This window comes from Bombina bombina, chromosome 6, assembly GCF_027579735.1.
Source record: "Bombina bombina isolate aBomBom1 chromosome 6, aBomBom1.pri, whole genome shotgun sequence".
NCBI classification, from domain to species: domain Eukaryota; kingdom Metazoa; phylum Chordata; class Amphibia; order Anura; family Bombinatoridae; genus Bombina; species Bombina bombina.
The window spans coordinates 717,029,850-717,050,139 of record NC_069504.1 but is presented as its reverse complement, the minus strand read 5'-3'; the positions used below and the strand labels follow the sequence as shown (position 1 = coordinate 717,050,139).

The window sequence follows — 20,290 nt, the reverse complement described above, 5'->3', positions numbered from 1 at the left end:
GCCTTGACTCAGAATGTTCAACATTCCTTATTTTCAGACAGTCAGTTTCATATTTGGGATAATGCATTTGAATTAATCATTTTTTCTTACCTTCAAAAATTTGACTCTTTTTTTCCCTGTGGGCTGTTAGGCTCGCGGGGGCTGAAAATGCTTCATTTTATTGCGTCATTCTTGGCGCTGACTTTTTTGGCGCAAAAAATCTTTTCCGTTTCCGGCGTCATACGTGTCGCCGGAAGTTGCGTCATTTTTTGACGTTATTTTGCGCCAAAAATGCCGGCGTTCCGGAAGTGGCGTCATTTTTGGCGCCAAAAGCATTTAGGCGCCAAATAATGTGGGCGTCTTATTTGGCGCTAAAAAAAATATGGGCGTCGTTTTTGTCTCCACATTATTTAAGTCTCATTTTTCATTGCTTCTGGTTGCTAGAAGCTTGTTCTTTGGCATTTTTTCCCATTCCTGAAACTGTCATTTAAGGAATTTGATCAATTTTGCTTTATATGTTGTTTTTTCTCTTACATATTGCAAGATGTCTCACGTTGCATCTGAGTCAGAAGATACTTCAGGAAAATCGCTGTCTAGTGCTGGACCTACCAAAGCTAAGTGTATCTGCTGTAAACTTTTGGTAGCTATTCCTCCGGCTGTTGTTTGTATTAATTGTAATGACAAACTTGTTAATGCAGATAATATTTCCTTTAGTAAAGTACCATTGCCTGTTGCAGTTCCTTCAACATCCTAAGGTGCAGAATGTTCCTGATAACATAAGAGATTTTGTTTCTGAATCCATCAAGAAGGCTATGTCTGTTATTTCTCCTTCTAGTAAACATAAAAAATCTTTTAAAACTTCTCTCCCTACAGATGAATTTTTAAATGAACATCATCATTCTGATTCTGATGATTCTTCTGGTTCAGAGGATTCTGTCTCAGAGATTGATGCTGATAAATCTTCATATTTATTTAAAATGGAATTTATTCGTTCTTTACTTAAAGAAGTACTAAATGCTTTAGAAATAGAGGATTCTGGTCCTCTTGATACTAATTCTAAACGTTTAGATAAGGTATTTAAATCTCCTATGGTTATTCCAGAAGTTTTTCCTGTTCCTAATGCTATTTCTGAAGTAATTTCCAAAGAATGGGATAAATTGGGTAATTAATTTACTCCTTCTAAACATTTTAAGCAATTATATCCTGTGCCGTCTGACAGATTAGAATTTTGGGACAAAATCCCTAGAGTTGATGGGGCTATTTCTACCCTTGCTAAACGTACTACTATTCCTACGTCAGATGGTACTTCGTTTAAGGATCCTTTAGATAGGAAAATTGAATCCTTTCTAAGAAAAGCTTATCTGTGTTCAGGTAATCTTCTTAGACCTGCTATATCATTGGCTGATGTTGCTGCAGCTTCAACTTTTTGGTTGGAAACTTTAGCGCAACAAGTAACAGATCATGATTCTCATATTATTATTATTCTTCTTCAGCATGCTAATAATTTTATCTGTGATGCCATTTTTGATATTATTAGAGTTGATGTCAGGTTTATGTCTCTAGCTATTTTAGCTAGAAGAGCTTTATGGCTTAAGACTTGGAATGCTGATATGGCTTCTAAATCAACTCTACTTTCCATTTCTTTCCAGGGTAACAAATTATTTGGTTCTCAGTTGGATTCTATTATCTCAACTGTTACTGGTGGGAAAGGAACTTTTTTACCACAGGATAAAAAATCTAAGGGTAAAAACAGGGCTAATAATCGTTTTCGTTCCTTTCGTTTCAACAAAGAACAAAAGCCTGATCCTTCATCCTCAGGAGCAGTTTCAGTTTGGAAACCATCTCCAGTCTGGAATAAATCCAAGCCTGCTAGAAAGGCAAAGCCTGCTTCTAAGTCCACATGAAGGTGCGGCCCTCATTCCAGCTCAGCTGGTAGGGGGCAGGTTACGTTTTTTCAAAGAAATTTGGATCAATTCTGTTCACAATCTTTGGATTCAGAACATTGTTTCAGAAGGGTACAGAATTGGTTTCAAGATGAGACCTCCTGCAAAGAGATTTTTTCTTTCCCGTGTCCCAGTAAATCCAGTGAAAGCTCAAGCATTTCTGAATTGTGTTTCAGATCTAGAGTTGGCTGGAGTAATTATGCCAGTTCCAGTTCCGGAACAGGGGATGGGGTTTTATTCAAATCTCTTCATTGTACCAAAGAAGGAGAATTCCTTCAGACCAGTTCTGGATCTAAAAATATTGAATCGTTATGTAAGGATACCTACGTTCAAAATGGTAACTGTAAGGACTATCTTGCCTTTTGTTCAGCAAGGGCATTATATGTCCACAATAGATTTACAGGATGCATATCTGCATATTTCGATTCATCCAGATCATTATCAGTTCCTGAGATTCTCTTTTCTGGACAAGCATTACCAGTTTGTGGCTCTGCCGTTTGGCCTAGCTACAGCTCCAAGAATTTTTACAAAGGTTCTCGGTGCCCTTCTGTCTGTAATCAGAGAACAGGGTATTGTGGTATTTCCTTATTTGGACGATATCTTGGTACTTGCTCAGTCTTTACATTTAGCAGAATCTCATACGAATCGACTTGTGTTGTTTCTTCAAGATCATGGTTGGAGGATCAATTTACCAAAAAGTTCATTGATTCCTCAGACAAGGGTGACCTTTCTGGGTTTCCAGATAGATTCAGTGTCCATGACTCTGTCTTTAACAGACAAGAGACGTCTAAAATTGATTTCAGCTTGTCGAAACCTTCAGTCACAATCATTCCCTTCGGTAGCCTTATGCATGGAAATTCTAGGTCTTATGACTGCTGCATCGGACGCGATCCCCTTTGCTCGTTTTCACATGCGACCTCTTCAGCTCTGTATGCTGAATCAATGGTGCAAGGATTACACAAAGATATCTCAAATAATATCTTTAAAACCGATTGTACGACACTCTCTAACGTGGTGGACAGATCACCATCGTTTAATTCAGGGGGCTTCTTTTGTGCTTCCGACCTGGACTGTAATTTCAACAGATGCAAGTCTCACGGGTTGGGGAGCTGTGTGGGGATCTCTGACGGCACAAGGAGTTTGGGAATCTCAGGAGGTGAGATTACCGATCAATATTTTGGAACTTCGTGCAATTTTCAGAGCTCTTCAGTTTTGGCCTCTTCTGAAGAGAGAATCGTTCATTTGTTTTCAGACAGACAATGTCACAACTGTGGCATACATCAATCATCAAGGAGGGACTCACAGTCCTCTGGCTATGAAAGAAGTATCTCGAATTCTGGTTTGGGCGGAATCCAGCTCCTGTCTAATCTCTGCGGTTCATATCCCAGGTATAGACAATTGGGAAGCGGATTATCTCAGTCGCCAAACGTTGCATCCAGGCGAATGGTCTCTTCACCCAGAGGTATTTCTTCAGATTGTTCAAATGTGGGAACTTCCAGAAATAGATCTGATGGCGTCTCATCTAAACAAGAAACTTCCCAGGTATCTGTCCAGATCCCGGGATCCTCAGGCGGAGGCAGTGGATGCATTATCACTTCCTTGGAAGTATCATCCTGCCTATATCTTTCCGCCTCTAGTTCTTCTTCCAAGAGTAATCTCCAAGATTCTGAAGGAATGCTCGTTTGTTCTGCTGGTAGCTCCGGCATGGCCTCACAGGTTTTGGTATGCGGATCTGGTCCGGATGGCCTCTTGGCAACCGTGGACTCTTCCGTTAAGACCAGACCTGTCGCAAGGTCCTTTTTTCCATCAGGATCTGAAATCCTTAAATTTAATGGTATGGAGATTGAACGCTTGATTCTTGGTCAAAGAGGTTTCTCTGATTCTGTGATTAATACTATGTTACAGGCGCGTAAATCTGTATCTAGAGAGATATATTATAGAGTCTGGAAGACTTATATTTCTTGGTGTCTTTCTCATCATTTTTCTTGGCATTCTTTTAGAATACCAAGAATTTTACAGTTTCTTCAGGATGGTTTAGATAAGGGTTTGTCCGCAAGTTCCTTGAAAGGTCAAATCTCTGCTCTTTCTGTTCTTTTTCACAGAAAGATTGCTATTCTTCCTGATATTCATTGTTTTGTACAAGCTTTGGTTCGTATAAAACCTGTCATTAAGTCAATTTCTCCTCCTTGGAGTTTGAATTTGGTTCTGGGGGCTCTTCAAGCTCCTCCGTTTGAACCTATGCATTCATTGGACATTAAATTACTTTCTTGGAAAGTTTTGTTCCTTTTGGCAATCTCTTCTGCCAGAAGAGTTTCTGAATTATCTGCTCTTTCTTGTGAGTCTCCTTTTCTGATTTTTCATCAGGATAAGGCGGTGTTGCGAACTTCTTTTGATTTTTTACCTAAAGTTGTGAATTCCAACAACATTAGTAGAGAAATTGTGGTTCCTTCATTATGTCCTAATCCTAAGAATTCTAAGGAGAAATCGTTGCATTCTTTGGATGTTGTTAGAGCTTTGAAATATTATGTTGAAGCTACTAAGTCTTTCCGTAAGACTTCTAGTCTTTGTTATCTTTTCCGTTTCTAGAAAAGGCCAGAAAGCTTCTGCCATTTCTTTGGCATCTTGGTTGAAATCTTTAATTCATCTCGCCTATGTTGAGTCGGGTAAAACTCCACCTCAGAGGATTACAGCTCATTCTACTAGGTCAGTTTCTACTTCCTGGGCGTTTAGGAATGAAGCTTCGGTTGATCAGATTTGCAAAGCAGCAACTTGGTCCTCTTTGCATACTTTTACTAAATTCTACCATTTTGATGTATTTTCTTCTTCTGAAGCAGTTTTTGGTAGAAAAGTACTTCAGGCAGCGGTTTCAGTTTGAATCTTCTGCTTATGTTTTTCATTAAACTTTATTTTGGGTATGGATTATTTTCAGCAGGAATTGGCTGTCTTTATTTTATCCCTCCCTCTCTAGTGACTCTTGTGTGGAAAGATCCACATCTTGGGTAATCATTATCCCATACGTCACTAGCTCATGGACTCTTGCTAATTACATGAAAGAAAACATAATTTATGTAAGAACTTACCTGATAAATTCATTTCTTTCATATTAGCAAGAGTCCATGAGGCCCGCCCTTTTTTTTTTTTGTGGTGGTTATGATTTTTGTATAAAGCACAATTATTCCAATTCCTTATTTTATATGCTTTTGCACTTTTTTATCACCCCACTTCTTGGCTATTCGTTAAACTGAATTGTGGGTGTGGTGAGGGGTGTATTTATAGGCATTTTGAGGTTTGGGAAACTTTGCCCCTCCTGGTAGGAATGTATATCCCATACGTCACTAGCTCATGGACTCTTGCTAATATGAAAGAAATGAATTTATTAGGTAAGTTCTTACATAAATTATGTTTTTTCTTTGGGGTATCTTATTCCAGTTCTGAGCTCCGGAAGAGTGGGGTCTCTGATTGCCTGGTCCTGTTAGTGTACCCACTTTTCTTTGGAGCGTTCACCTGCGAGAGCTGCCCTCTTTTTCGTTGATCCGGTTAGGATGTATTTCTTTTTGTTTTTTAGAAGCTCATGTTTGTTTTAGTTTCCCTCTTGGGAAACATTTCTTCACTGGAATTTCATACTAGCGATTTTGTGGTCGCTTGGACACTTCTACGGAAGTTGCATGTTAAGGTGTTAGTTACATAGTTCTATAGATCCTTTGTCGATCCCTACTGGGATTTCGATTTTTTCTGTGGTCTGGTTCAGTTCTTAGTGCCCTCTGTAGCAGGCTGGTCCTGGTCGGGCGCTGGTTTTCTGTTCCTTAAGGTCTATACCATCCATGTGGTGCTGGTGTATCTGGCTGACCTGGTTGGGTGGGGAGTTGCTTTCTCAGATGAGGAGTTTGTTATGCTATGTTTCCTCCTTCAGAACGAATATCTTCCCTTTGGATAGGGATTTCCGTGGAGGGGAAAACCATGAGAGTTTACTTCCTGTTGTTTTGAGAAATCTGCCCTTGACAGGGCTAAGAGAGGGGGCCTTTTCGTTTACTGACATCAGACTGGTTCTCGTTACTTCTTTTGGGTGGGGCATCAAGGGGTTTGTACTCAGTCCTCTTGGTCCTGTTCCTGATTGTCGGTGGGGTTCCAGAAACGGATCCTGGTAAGAAGGGTTCCAAAGGCTCTTGGACCTCGGAGCTAGAATCTACATTCCAAATTGGACTGGAGATTTAGATGGCTCTTTAAACTTCTTGGGTACCAGGTTGGTGCAGATTTTTATCTCCCTTATGGTAGTCTCTTTGGCCTGCCTCTTTTTGGAGGCTTTTGATCTTGGTACCTCTTCCTTAAGGGGTTGAGGTGACTTGTGCTTCCTTTTCCCTTCTGGGGATGGTTGTTGGGTTATTGGTTCTGGAAGTTTAGGCATTGTCGACCTCTCTTCTTCCTCATGCTTCTTACGACATGTCGGTCGTTCAGCGTTTTTCCCTTGGTCTAGGGGGATTTGCTAGAGGTTAATCCAGATGGCTCGTTTGGAAACTATATTGCAGACTCTGTTGCAGAGGTGTGCTTTTTCTTGTCTGCTTCTTAGCTGTTGATCTTGGAGGTATTATCCCTCGATTCTGGAGGAGTTCTATTCTCTGTCTCTGGGATGCTTAGTGACGTCCAGTGTCCTAGGACTTTTGGACATGGCTGTGATTGCATCTCCTAGGGTTCTCCATATGAGGTATTCCTAAGGTTCCTCAGGGGTTCCTAGTTTGTGGCCGGCTCTGGTTTCCGGGTGCCCGGTTTTTCTGGTCATGGTCTAGGATATCTGACCAGACCTCCTAGTTGGATCCTGAGTGATTCAGTGCTTACGGTTGTTTGATCTCCGCTTGTTCCTTTAGGTGTTGTGTATTCTCTTATCGGAGACTTGGAAATGGCCTGGTGGTTAGTTTAGCTACCTAGCAAGCGGGAGATTGATTTCTTCTTACAGCTACTTTCACCCTAGAGGTGGGCTGGCTGGCTGGCTGTTTGTCTACTGACCATTTGGTGCAGCCGAATGGTGCCTTTTCAGTTGGTTTTGTTTTTGCCATCTGTTTGACGCACGCTCTGTGCCTGTGGGTGGGTGAGCAGTTCTCTTTTGCATTTCCCTCCTCTTAGGGGGATTGGGGTATACAACAGTATCCGCCTGAGGCAGAGGGGGGTCCCCTCTGCCTTGCGTGCACGATGTCATGTAGGGGCGGATTCCGATATCATGCTAACACTGTTGTTTCAGTGTAGTCTCCCTTTTGTCTCGGAGTGTACCTTCTCGTAGGGAAGGGATCTGGGTTCTGGAACTTAGAGATCATATTTTATTCTGTTTTGGCTTAGTATTTTAGCATGCCAGTCTTGTTACATATGGTCGGGGTTTGCCTACCCTTTGTTACTGTTTATTCCTTTCTTCCTTTTTGGAGATCTGGGTGGGCCGGGGAATTATTTATCTCCCTACCTTTGGACATGCCAGTCGTTTGGTGCTGGGTCCATGGCCTCGATGAAGCAGCTAATGTAGCGTAAGGGTTGGCTTTGTGGCTTTGCAACCCAAGGGTTGTTGGTTCGAATCCAGCTGCTGGTGCTGGTTATCCTGTTAACGGTCTGTGGTCTGTTGGCTCGCTTGAGCTTTGACAGCGTTTCTTCTCCAGATCTTGTGATCTCTCCATAGGGGAGTTTAGCAGAGTTTCTTACTCAGCAGGGGCTGTTCTCTGCTGGGTTTTTGGATACTTTCCTGCTTTCCCTCTTTTTGTCTGGGAGGGAGTGGGTTCCTGCCCTTCTTGGTAGGTTCCCTCTGTGGGATTTCCTGGTGCAGTTCCTAGCTTGATAGGCTAGTTTCGTGGCTGGTGTCTAATAGACTTGTGTCGCAGCTTTGGAGCCGGGAGCTTCATCTGGCGCACGCCAAGTTTTGATGGTGCTCATTTTAGGCAGTTCTAGGGAGTGACTGTTTATTCCTCGATCGCTCTTTCATGAGTGTGGACTGCACACTGTGTGAGGTATGGGATCTGCCTTGTCCCTCTGGGTTTTCATTTGGACGTTTCACGGTCTTTTGGGCTTTTTACCCTAGTTGCTGAGCTTTTAGATCTATTGTTGTCTTTCCCTTTCTTTTTCCCTTCTGGGAATATGTGGAAATTGTACGGGATTGGAGCCTATGGGACTTGTCTCTTTGGGGGCTTTGTTCGGTGGAATCTAGCAATTTTGAGCAGTCTCTATCTGGGCCTTGCTAGATTTAACTGATGGGCAGTTACTTAGTCCTTTCAGTTTTTGTCCTTCTGTTCTGTACAGCAGTTTTTTTGTCTGGTACTTTCAGGCTGTGGTGCCCTTCGAATGGGCTGCCTCGTCTACCCGCCCTTTTTTGCATTCAGTGTCCTCTATAGCTTGGGTATTGTTTTCCCAAAAGTAATGAATGCAGCTGTGGACTCTCCCCGTTTAAGAAAAAAACATAAATTATACTTACCTGATAATTTTATTTTCTTCTGACGGGGAGAGTCCACAGCTCCCCACCCACGTTTTTATGTGGGACGGCCGTGTTTTAGTTTTTTATTCTTCTGGCACCTTTTTTTTCACCTGATATTTCTCCTACTGTTCCTTGTTCCCTCGGCAGAATGACTGGGGAACGGGGGAGGAGGTATTTAAGCCTTTGGCTGGGGTGTGTCTGCCTCCTCCTGGTGGCTAGGTTCTGAATTCCCAAAAGTAATGAATGCAGCTGTGGACTCTCCATCAGAAGAAAAGAAAATTATCAGGTAAGCATAATTTATGTTTTTAAAAAGTTTCCAATTTACTTCTACTATCACAACTGCGTCATTCTCTTGTTATTCTTTGTTGAAGAAATATCTAGAAAGGTAGAATGCACGTCTCACAACACTCTTTCACAGGAAATAGTCCTGCCATCTAGTGTTCCTTCTAATGTATAACATTGTTACAAAATTGCTGCTATATACTACTGAGGACACATGCACATGCCTGAACTTACCTTCCTGCTTTTCAACAAACAATAACAAGAAAACAAATAACTTTTGATAATAGAAGTAAATTGGAAAGTTTAAAATTGTATTCTCTATCTGAATCGTACAAAGAAAATGTTGTGATATAATGTCCCTTTATCATTGTTTTCTGTTAATTATTTCCACATACTGATCTTGTGTTTGTTTTATTTTATTTTTAGCCTGGCACATGTTTCTAAATCCAATATCATATTAAGCCCTCTAGCACTGTATACGAGTAACCTATAACATACATTTCTCCTTGTTCTATTAAGGAAAGAAGAGTTTGTAGATTTATACAAGGAATTTGAACCAAGTCTAGTGAACAGCACTGTGTATATAATGTCCATGGCAATGCAGATGGCCACCTTTGCTATCAATTATAAGGTAAGCAACTTACAGGTTTGACCAGAAGCACATTTGTTTGACTATTGCATTTCTTTGATCAGAAAGTGAGAGTCCACGAGTCATCACGTGTTGGAATATTCCCCTCCTGTCCACAAGGAGGAGGCAAAATACACCCCAGCACACCAGAGCTTTAAATTCCTGCCACTTCCCATGATCCTCATTTTCTTTTGCCTCTCTGATGAGGAGTGTGGTAAAAGTGAAGTGCAAAATATACTCATAGTTTGAAAGGGCATCTTATAACCCAGGGGTGCTCAACCTTGGTGCTCCAGAGGTTTTGGAACTACATTTCTCCAACATAGGTGTGTCCGGTCCACGGCGTCATCCTTACTTGTGGGATATTCTCTTCCCCAACAGGAAATGGCAAAGAGCCCAGCAAAGCTGGTCACATGATCCCTCCTAGGCTCCGCCTACCCCAGTCATTCTCTTTGCCGTTGTACAGGCAACATCTCCACGGAGATGGCTTAGAGTTTTTTAGTGTTTAACTGTAGTTTTTATTATTCAATCAAGAGTTTGTTATTTTGAAATAGTGCTGGTATGTACTATTTACTCAGAAACAGAAAAGAGATGAAGATTTCTGTTTGTATGAGGAAAATGATTTTAGCAACCGTCACTAAAATCCATGGCTGTTCCACACAGGACTGTTGAGAGCAATTAACTTCAGTTGGGGGAACAGTGAGCAGTCTCTTGCTGCTTGAGGTATGACACATTCTAACAAGACGATGTAATGCTGGAAGCTGTCATTTTCCCTATGGGATCCGGTAAGCCATGTTTATTAAGATCGTAAATAAGGGCTTCACAAGGGCTTATTAAGACTGTAGACTTTTTCTGGGCTAAATCGATTCATTATTAACACATATTTAGCCTTGAGGAATCATTTATTCTGGGTATTTTGATATAATAATATCGGCAGGCACTGTTTTAGACACCTTATTCTTTAGGGGCTTTCCCAAATCATAGGCAGAGCCTCATTTTCGCGCCGGTGTTGCGCACTTGTTTTTGAGAGGCATGACATGCAGTCGCATGTGAGAGGAGCTCTGATACTTAGAAAAGACTTTCTGAAGGCGTCATTTGGTATCGTATTCCCCTTTGGGCTTGGTTGGGTCTCAGCAAAGCAGATACCAGGGACTGTAAAGGGGTTAAAGTTAAAAACGGCTCCGGTTCCGTTATTTTAAGGGTTAAAGCTTCCAAATTTGGTGTGCAATACTTTTAAGGCTTTAAGACACTGTGGTGAAAATTTGGTGAATTTTGAACAATTCCTTCATGTTTTTTCGCAATTGCAGTAATAAAGTGTGTTCAGTTTAAAATTTAAAGTGACAGTAACGGTTTTATTTTAAAACGTTTTTTGTACTTTGTTATCAAGTTTATGCCTGTTTAACATGTCTGAACTACCAGATAGACTGTGTTCTGAATGTGGGGAAGCCAGAATTCCCATTCATTTAAATAAATGTGATTTATGTGACAATGACAATGATGCCCAAGATGATTCCTCAAGTGAGGGGAGTAAGCATGGTACTGCATCATTCCCTCCTTCGTCTACACGAGTCTTGCCCACTCAGGAGGCCCCTAGTACATCTAGCGCGCCAATACTCCTTACTATGCAACAATTAACGGCTGTAATGGATAATTCTGTCAAAAACATTTTAGCCAAAATGAACACTTATCAGCGTAAGCGCGACTGCTCTGTTTTAGATACTGAAGAGCATGACGACGCTGATAATAATGGTTCTGAAGGGCCCCTAACCCAGTCTGATGGGGCCAGGGAGGTTTTGTCTGAGGGAGAAATTACTGATTCAGGGAACATTTCTCAACAAGCTGAACCTGATGTGATTACGTTTAAATTTAAGTTGGAACATCTCCGCATTCTGCTTAAGGAGGTATTATCCACTTTGGATGATTGTGACAAGTTGGTCATCCCAGAGAAACTATGTAAAATGGACAAGTTCCTAGAGGTCCCGGGGCTCCCAGAAGCTTTTCCTATACCCAAGCGGGTGGCGGACATTGTTAATAAAGAATGGGAAAGGCCCGGTATTCCTTTCGTCCCTCCCCCCATATTTAAAAAATTGTTTCCTATGGTCGACCCCAGAAAGGACTTATGGCAGACAGTCCCCAAGGTCGAGGGAGCGGTTTCCACTTTAAACAAACGCACCACTATACCCATAGAGGATAGTTGTGCTTTCAAAGATCCTATGGATAAAAAATTAGAAGGTTTACTTAAAAAGATGTTTGTTCAGCAGGGTTACCTTCTACAACCAATTTCATGCATTGTCCCTGTAGCTACAGCCGCATGTTTCTGGTTCGATGAGCTGATAAAGGCGGTCGATAGTGATTCTCCTCCTTATGAGGAGATTATGGACAGAATCAATGCTCTCAAATTGGCTAATTCTTTCACCCTAGACGCCACTTTACAATTGGCTAGGTTAGCGGCTAAGAATTCTGGGTTTGCTATTGTGGCGCGCAGAGCGCTTTGGTTGAAATCTTGGTCAGCTGATGCGTCTTCCAAGAACAAGCTACTTAACATTCCTTTCAAGGGGAAAACGCTGTTTGGCCCTGACTTGAAAGAGATTATCTCTGATATCACTGGGGGTAAGGGCCACGCCCTTCCTCAGGATCGGCCTTTCAAGGCAAAAAATAAACCTAATTTTCGTCCCTTTCGTAGAAATGGACCAGCCCAAAGTGCTACGTCCTCTAAGCAAGAGGGTAATACTTCTCAAGCCAAGCCAGCTTGGAGACCAATGCAAGGCTGGAACAAGGGAAAGCAGGCCAAGAAACCTGCCACTGCTACCAAGACAGCATGAAATGTTGGCCCCCGATCCGGGACCGGATCTGGTGGGGGGCAGACTCTCTCTCTTCGCTCAGGCTTGGGCAAGAGATGTTCTGGATCCTTGGGCGCTAGAAATAGTCTCCCAAGGTTATCTTCTGGAATTCAAGGGGCTTCCCCCAAGGGGGAGGTTCCACAGGTCTCAGTTGTCTTCAGACCACATAAAAAGACAGGCATTCTTACATTGTGTAGAAGACCTGTTAAAAATGGGAGTGATTCATCCTGTTCCATTAAGAGAACAAGGGATGGGGTTCTACTCCAATCTGTTCATAGTTCCCAAAAAAAGAGGGAACGTTCAGACCAATCTTAGATCTCAAGATCTTAAACAAGTTTCTCAAGGTTCCATCGTTCAAGATGGAAACCATTCGAACTATTCTTCCTTCCATCCAGGAAGGTCAATTCATGACCACAGTGGATTTAAAGGATGCGTATCTACATATTCCTATCCACAAGGAACATCATCGGTTCCTAAGGTTTGCATTCCTGGACAAGCATTACCAGTTTGTGGCGCTTCCTTTCGGATTAGCCACTGCTCCAAGGATTTTCACAAAGGTACTAGGGTCCCTTCTAGCTGTGCTAAGACCAAGGGGCATTGCTGTAGTACCTTACTTGGACGACATTCTGATTCAAGCGTCGTCCCTTCCTCAAGCAAAGGCTCACACGGACATTGTCCTGGCCTTTCTCAGATCTCACGGATGGAAAGTGAACGTGGAAAAGAGTTCTCTATCTCCGTCAACAAGGGTTCCCTTCTTGGGAACAATAATAGACTCCTTAGAAATGAGGATTTTTCTGACAGAGGCCAGAAAAACAAAACTTCTAGACTCTTGTCGGATACTTCATTCCGTTCCTCTCCCTTCCATAGCGCAGTGCATGGAAGTGATCGGTTTGATGGTAGCGGCAATGGACATAGTTCCGTTTGCGCGCATTCATCTAAGACCATTACAACTGTGCATGCTCAGTCAGTGGAATGGGGACTATACAGACTTGTCTCCGAAGATACAAGTAAATCAGAGGACCAGAGACTCACTCCGTTGGTGGCTGTCCCTGGACAACCTGTCACAAGGGATGACATTCCGCAGACCGGAGTGGGTCATCGTCACGACCGACGCCAGTCTGATGGGCTGGGGCGCGGTCTGGGGATCCCTGAAAGCTCAGGGTCTTTGGTCTCGGGAAGAATCTCTTCTACCGATAAATATTCTGGAACTGAGAGCGATATTCAATGCTCTCAAGGCTTGGCCTCAGCTAGCGAGGGCCAAGTTCATACGGTTTCAATCAGACAACATGACAACTGTTGCGTACATCAACCATCAGGGGGGAACAAGGAGTTCCCTAGCGATGGAAGAAGTGACCAAAATCATTCTATGGGCGGAGTCTCACTCCTGCCACCTGTCTGCTATCCACATCCCAGGAGTGGAAAATTGGGAAGCGGATTTTCTGAGTCGTCAGACATTGCATCCGGGGGAGTGGGAACTCCATCCGGAAATCTTTGCCCAAGTCACTCAGCTGTGGGGCATTCCAGACATGGATCTGATGGCCTCTCGTCAGAACTTCAAAGTTCCTTGCTACGGGTCCAGATCCAGGGATCCCAAGGCGGCTCTAGTGGATGCACTAGTAGCACCTTGGACCTTCAAACTAGCTTATGTGTTCCCGCCGTTTCCTCTCATCCCCAGGCTGGTAGCCAGGATCAATCAGGAGAGGGCGTCGGTGATCTTGATAGCTCCTGCGTGGCCACGCAGGACTTGGTATGCAGATCTGGTGAATATGTCATCGGCTCCACCTTGGAAGCTACCTTTGAGACGAGACCTTCTTGTTCAGGGTCCGTTCGAACATCCGAATCTGGTTTCACTCCAGCTGACTGCTTGGAGATTGAACGCTTGATCTTATCGAAGCGAGGGTTCTCAGATTCTGTTATCGATACTCTTGTTCAGGCCAGAAAGCCTGTAACTAGAAAGATTTACCACAAAATTTGGAAAAAATATATCTGTTGGTGTGAATCTAAAGGATTCCCTTGGGACAAGGTTAAGATTCCTAAGATTCTATCCTTCCTTCAAGAAGGATTGGAAAAAGGATTATCTGCTAGTTCCCTGAAGGGACAGATTTCTGCCTTGTCTGTGTTACTTCACAAAAAGCTGGCAGCTGTGCCAGATGTTCAAGCCTTTGTTCAGGCTCTGGTTAGAATTAAGCCTGTTTACAAACCTTTGACTCCTCCTTGGAGTCTCAACTTAGTTCTTTCAGTTCTTCAGGGGGTTCCGTTTGAACCCTTACATTCCGTTGATATTAGTTATTATCTTGGAAAGTTTTGTTTTTAGTTGCAATTTCTTCTGCTAGAAGAGTTTCAGAATTATCTGCTCTGCAGTGTTCTCCTCCTTATCTGGTGTTCCATGCAGATAAGGTGGTTTTACGTACTAAACCTGGTTTTCTTCCAAAAGTTGTTTCCAACAAAAACATTAACCAGGAGATTATCGTACCTTCTCTGTGTCCGAAACCAGTTTCAAAGAAGGAACGTTTGTTGCACAATTTGGATGTTGTTCGCGCTCTAAAATTCTATTTAGATGCTACAAAGGATTTTAGACAAACATCTTCCTTGTTTGTTGTTTATTCCGGTAAAAGGAGAGGTCAAAAAGCAACTTCTACCTCTCTCTCTTTTTGGATTAAAAGCATCATCAGATTGGCTTACGAGACTGCCGGACGGCAGCCTCCCGAAAGAATCACGGCTCATTCCACTAGGGCTGTGGCTTCCACATGGGCCTTCAAGAACGAGGCTTCTGTTGATCAGATATGTAGGGCAGCGACTTGGTCTTCACTGCACACTTTTACCAAATTTTACAAGTTTGATACTTTTGCTTCTTCTGAGGCTATTTTTGGGAGAAAGGTTTTGCAAGCCGTGGTGCCTTCCATTTAGGTGACCTGATTTGCTCCCTCCCTTCATCCGTGTCCTAAAGCTTTGGTATTGGTTCCCACAAGTAAGGATGACGCCGTGGACCGGACACACCTATGTTGGAGAAAACAGAATTTATGTTTACCTGATAAATTACTTTCTCCAACGGTGTGTCCGGTCCACGGCCCGCCCTGGTTTTTTTAATCAGGTCTGATAATTTATTTTCTTTAACTACAGTCACCACGGTACCATATGGTTTCTCCTATGCAAATATTCCTCCTTAACGTCGGTCGAATGACTGGGGTAGGCGGAGCCTAGGAGGGATCATGTGACCAGCTTTGCTGGGCTCTTTGCCATTTCCTGTTGGGGAAGAGAATATCCCACAAGTAAGGATGACGCCGTGGACCGGACACACCGTTGGAGAAAGTAATTTATCAGGTAAACATAAATTCTGTTTTCCCATGATTCTCAGCCAGCTGATGTCTGAGCATTATGGGAAATGTGGTTCCAAAATCTCTGGAGTACCAAGGTTGAACACCAATGTAACAGATCGGAGGCCCAAATCCTCCTTCCAGTAACCTGCCATTCAGAGGGGCAGGCAATGAGTGATCAGCCAGGCAGTGAAATGTCTTTTCTCAGTGAGAAATGTTGCAGGCTTCCCAAGTGAAATATAGATACAAAAAGATACAATATACAGTGCTAGATGGAAAATAACACTTAAAATGTAACAACAAGAACTGATACTCTCCTTTTAGATAAGACCGCAGCCTTCTTACAGTCTCTCCTCTGTGACTGTTTTATACAAGTGGAAAAATGGCAAATAGATGGCGCTGGTCTGTACAGTGATGTTTCTCTATATGGTGAAGAGAAAAAGGGCTTGAGGTGTGTGTAGGATCCAATTAATATAAGTGCAGTATACTCACTCCATAAGTAGTGGGAGTTCAGCTACGATGTAATGTGTCTCCAGAGTGGTGTAGTTCCCCCGAATAGTTTCAGAATCTCTCAAGAACCTGTTAATAGGTCTGCAAGCAAATGAAGACTCAAAATGACCAAAGGTGTCCAGTAAATCAAGAAAAAACAAAATAGTAACTTACTCCATAAATAGGAGAATCCGGCTTGTCTCAGCAAAGAAGAATATCAACAGTCTTCCAACTTTGATAAAAAGATATTTATTTAAGCTCAAAGCGTTTCAACTTTTAGCAAGTCTTTCTCAAGAGCAATATAAAATCAATAAAAGCAAGTAGCTGTGTATCATTGCTGTGTCCACAAGCCGGTTTATATACAGAGGTGATGCTATCCAATTTCCTGTGTAAGACAGGAAGTTGGATTTACAATATACAATGTGAAAAATAAAACAAAATAAAGAATATGGATTGGTGGCAGACTAATTATATACTTAAATTGTTATTAAAATTTCAAATGCCGATATTTTTGATAAGTTTATAGTTAAAATACATAGTATGGCGTCAATCCGATTTTTAACCAATCAGAAACGATATCTATAAGTTGACCAATTGGGACTGACTCGAGATTCAGTCCTCATACAGGTAGTCAATGGTGCATGTGTTCCTTTTCAGGTCCGGTTGGAGTCATGTGAGTCAAACTGCCAATCTGTGCAAAGTTGTGTGCTAAACGAAGGCGGCCAATCTGTATGGAGTTTGCAAAGCTTTTCAGTCTGCAAGGGAGTTGTTGATAGGTCCATATTTGAGAGGGGAGGATCTTTTGACTTTTGTTTATTGTGTCCTTTATATCGGAATTAAATGCATTTAAATTGTCTAGAAAAAAGCGGAAAAGATATGAACAGTATTTGTTCTTTCTCATGCATATAAAATATAAGGATGATTTTCATCATATGTTATCGTATATAACTTTGATCTACATTACGTTAGATTTATTACATTCGTAACGAAACAGCATTTATAGAAAAACAACATATCTCTAAATGACATTGTGATGTATATATTCCAACTACAGTAACAGCAAAGATCATTCGCTTCAAAAAATGATTCAAATCCATATAGTTTGAATAGCGTATCAAATTTTTTTTATTTTTTTTTTTGTAATTTGTTACGAAGAACTTCGTTTCTTATATTTTACCCAAAGATAATAAAAAAGTAAAAAAAAGTGCACATTGTGTTAAATAAAAACTTTAAACATTGTGTGTGTAATTACTATTGTGAATATGTGTTTAGACTGTGAGTTATAGTGCCTACTTAGTCTTATTTAGAAGAATGTAACGTAATTTAATATTTAAATGACTCGTGAAATTTGAAGCTGTGATATTTGTAAAAGTTACATAATCCATAAGTATTCTTACAAGGATACGTAATAAAAAACTAAATACATCCATAGCTTAGGGTTATTTATGAGTGAAAGAAATATAAAAGTGCTCTAAAGTCTAATATAGACACTAAGTGAAAAATACATATAGTAAAAATTAGTGTATTAAAATTATGTTGAATGATAATATGGAGGACTTGAAAATATAACAACCTGAAATTGAGTAAATAAAGGAATTTCTAGGGATATTATTAAATGAATGCCGCTATTTTGATATCTTTATTTAAACCCCAATTTTTATATGTTCTCATGGTGTGAATCCACCATAGTTCTCTTTTGTCTAGTTGTTTCTCTATTGTGCCTCCTCTCCAATGTGTAGACACCTTCTCTATTCCTAACCAAAGGAAATGCTCTTTGTTGAAAACTAGGCAAGAATTACAATGTATGGGTACCCCATGGTTATCGTGTTTTTTTTCTATTTTATTCAGATGTTCTAAAATACGTGTTTTTAGGAATCGGGAGGTTTGTCCTAAATATTGAATTTTACAATTACATTGTAAAAGGTAGATAACATTAGTAGTTTTGCATGTAATGAAATTTTTAATTATAAACAATTTCCCTGTTACTGTCGAGGTGAAGGTTTTGTGAACTCTCTTAGTGTAATTGCAGCCCTTGCAACGGCCACACGTATAGAAACCCTGAATGTTTGAAATAGATAACGGAATTGGGGGGGTCATTCCTTTTATTAATGAGGGGGCTAGTTTTTGTTTTAAATTATGACCTTTTCTAAAAGTAATCTGTGGTTTGTTTGGTATAATTTTATCCAGAATTTCATCACTTTGAAGAACATGCCAGTGTTTATTTATAATATTTTTGATCTGATGGTGACCTGAATTAAAGGTGGTAATGAATCGGGGAAAAGTGCTTTCTTGTATAGGTTTATTCCTATGTCCACTTAGAGTGGTCTCTCTGTCTCGATCTCTGATGAGTTATCTGATTCTAATTGGTTCTTTTTATATCCTTTTTGTAAAAATCTATTTTTAAGTAGGATAGACTGCTCATCATAATCCTTTAGTGTGTTGCAATTGCGTCTGATGCGCTGAAACTGACCTTTTGGGATGGCTTGGAGCCATGTAGGATGATGTTGGCTATCGTGTCGGATGTAAGTGTTGGTATCACATTTCTTAAAGAAAGTTTTAGTGTGAATATCCCCATCTTTTACTGAAATTGATAAGTCTAAGAAAGTAGCCTCTGTTTTATGTATTTCTGGGGTAAGTATGATATTCATATTATTATTATTTAAAAAGGCAATAAAGACCTGTAAGGATTGTGAATCTCCCTTCCAAATACATAGCACATCATCTATGTACCTTCGCAGGACACCAGGCTCGCCCCAGGCACCATACTGGACCAAACATAAAGATGTTCAAAGTGGTCCATGTATATATTGGCGTAACTTGGGGCGAACCTGGGGTTAAACCCCTTACTTTTTGACTTGTTTTGAATCTCAAAATTCTGAACAAATTGCTTAAAGTTCCTCCTAAGATGGAGACAATTAGCACTTTGCTTCCTTTAGTGCAGGAGGGTCATTTCTTCCATAGATGTAGGATGCTTATTTGCATATCCCTATCACAGGGATCATGTCACGTTCCTGCGATTTGCTTTCTTAGACAAGCATTATCAGTTTGTTTCCCTCCTTTTTGGTCTGGCTACAGCTCCCAGAGTTTTTACAAAAGTACTGGGAGCTCTGTTGTCTGTAGTTCAAGCTCAATTCATTTCTGTAGTTCCTTACTTGGACAACATTCTGGTTCAGGCTCCTACTTTTCATCTAGTTGTGTCTCGCACTCAGATGGAGATGGTTCTTCATTTGCTTCAGAATCACTGTTGGTAAATAAAGCTTCCAAATAGCTCATTAACCCATCAGACTCATGTGTCTTTTCTGGGGTTCATAATAAATTCCTTGGCTTTGTCTTTGACAGATCAATGCAGAATGAAGCTGTAACAGGCATGTGCCCTTCTGCGGCTGAATCCTCTCCCTTCCATTGCTCAGTGCATGGAAATTGTAGGTCTCCTGGTGGCTGCATCAGATGCATTTTTTTTGCCAGATTTCATCTTCAGGCCCTCGAATTGCAGATGCTGCATCAGTGGAGTGGGGGCCACGAGCATCTGTCTTAGAGGATTTTGTTAGATATCAAGACAAGGCAGTCCCTGTCATGGTGGCAGACTCAACATTCCCTGATTCAGGGAGCATTGTTTCTTCGTCCAGTGATTTCCACAGATGCAAGCCTCTTAGTTTAGGGTGCAGTCTGTTGTGTCTCCAAGAGCACAGGGAGTTTGCTCTCCTCAGGAGGTGAGATTACTAATAAATGTTCTTGAACTCCATGGGCTTTTCAGAGTTGGTCCAACCTCAGACACAAATCTTTTCTGAGATACCAGCCAGACAATGTCACAGCAGTAGCTTATGTCAATCATTAGGTAGGAACTTGCAGTTCCTTAGTCATGAAGGAAGTGTCCAACATCATCAGTCTGTCATAACCCTATCATTGCAGATAGATGGATTTCTGCCATCCATATTCCAGGTGTGGACAATTGAGAGGCAGACTTTGAGTCTGCCAGTCTCTTCACCAGGGGTATGGGCTCGGCAATCCAAAAGTTTTTCAACCAAATTGTGAGGCGTTGGAGTCTGCCAGAGAGAGATCTCATGACCTCCCTTTTGAATCACAAACTGCGCTCTTGTGGTCCCTTGGACGTTCATCCTGATTTGTTTCTTCTGTTTGTGATGCCATCCAGGGTGATAGCCAGAATCAAGCAGGAACAAGCCTCAGCAATTCTGATTGCTCAAGCGTGACCTCGCAGAATTTGGTTTGTATATCTCGTGCAGATGTCCTTGTGCTCGCCTTGGAGACTTCTTCCACGAAAGGATCTCATCTCTCTCTTTTATCAAGATCTCGAATCTCTGAATTTGACGGCATGATGATTGAACGCTTAATTCTCTCTGAGAGGTTTTTCTGACAAGGTT

At 41.5% G+C, this 20,290-nt stretch overlaps 1 protein-coding gene across 1 annotated transcript in view; it reads left to right on the top strand.

Moving 5' to 3' along the window:
- Window positions 1-20,290, top strand: part of ATP13A1 (ATPase 13A1) — a gene marked incomplete in the record, with an annotated part of 348,893 nt that overhangs the window by 281,540 nt on the left and 47,063 nt on the right. Inside the window, 1 exon segment of the mRNA XM_053717905.1 lies at window positions 9,163-9,274. Coding sequence (XP_053573880.1) covers window positions 9,163-9,274 — 112 coding nt within the window.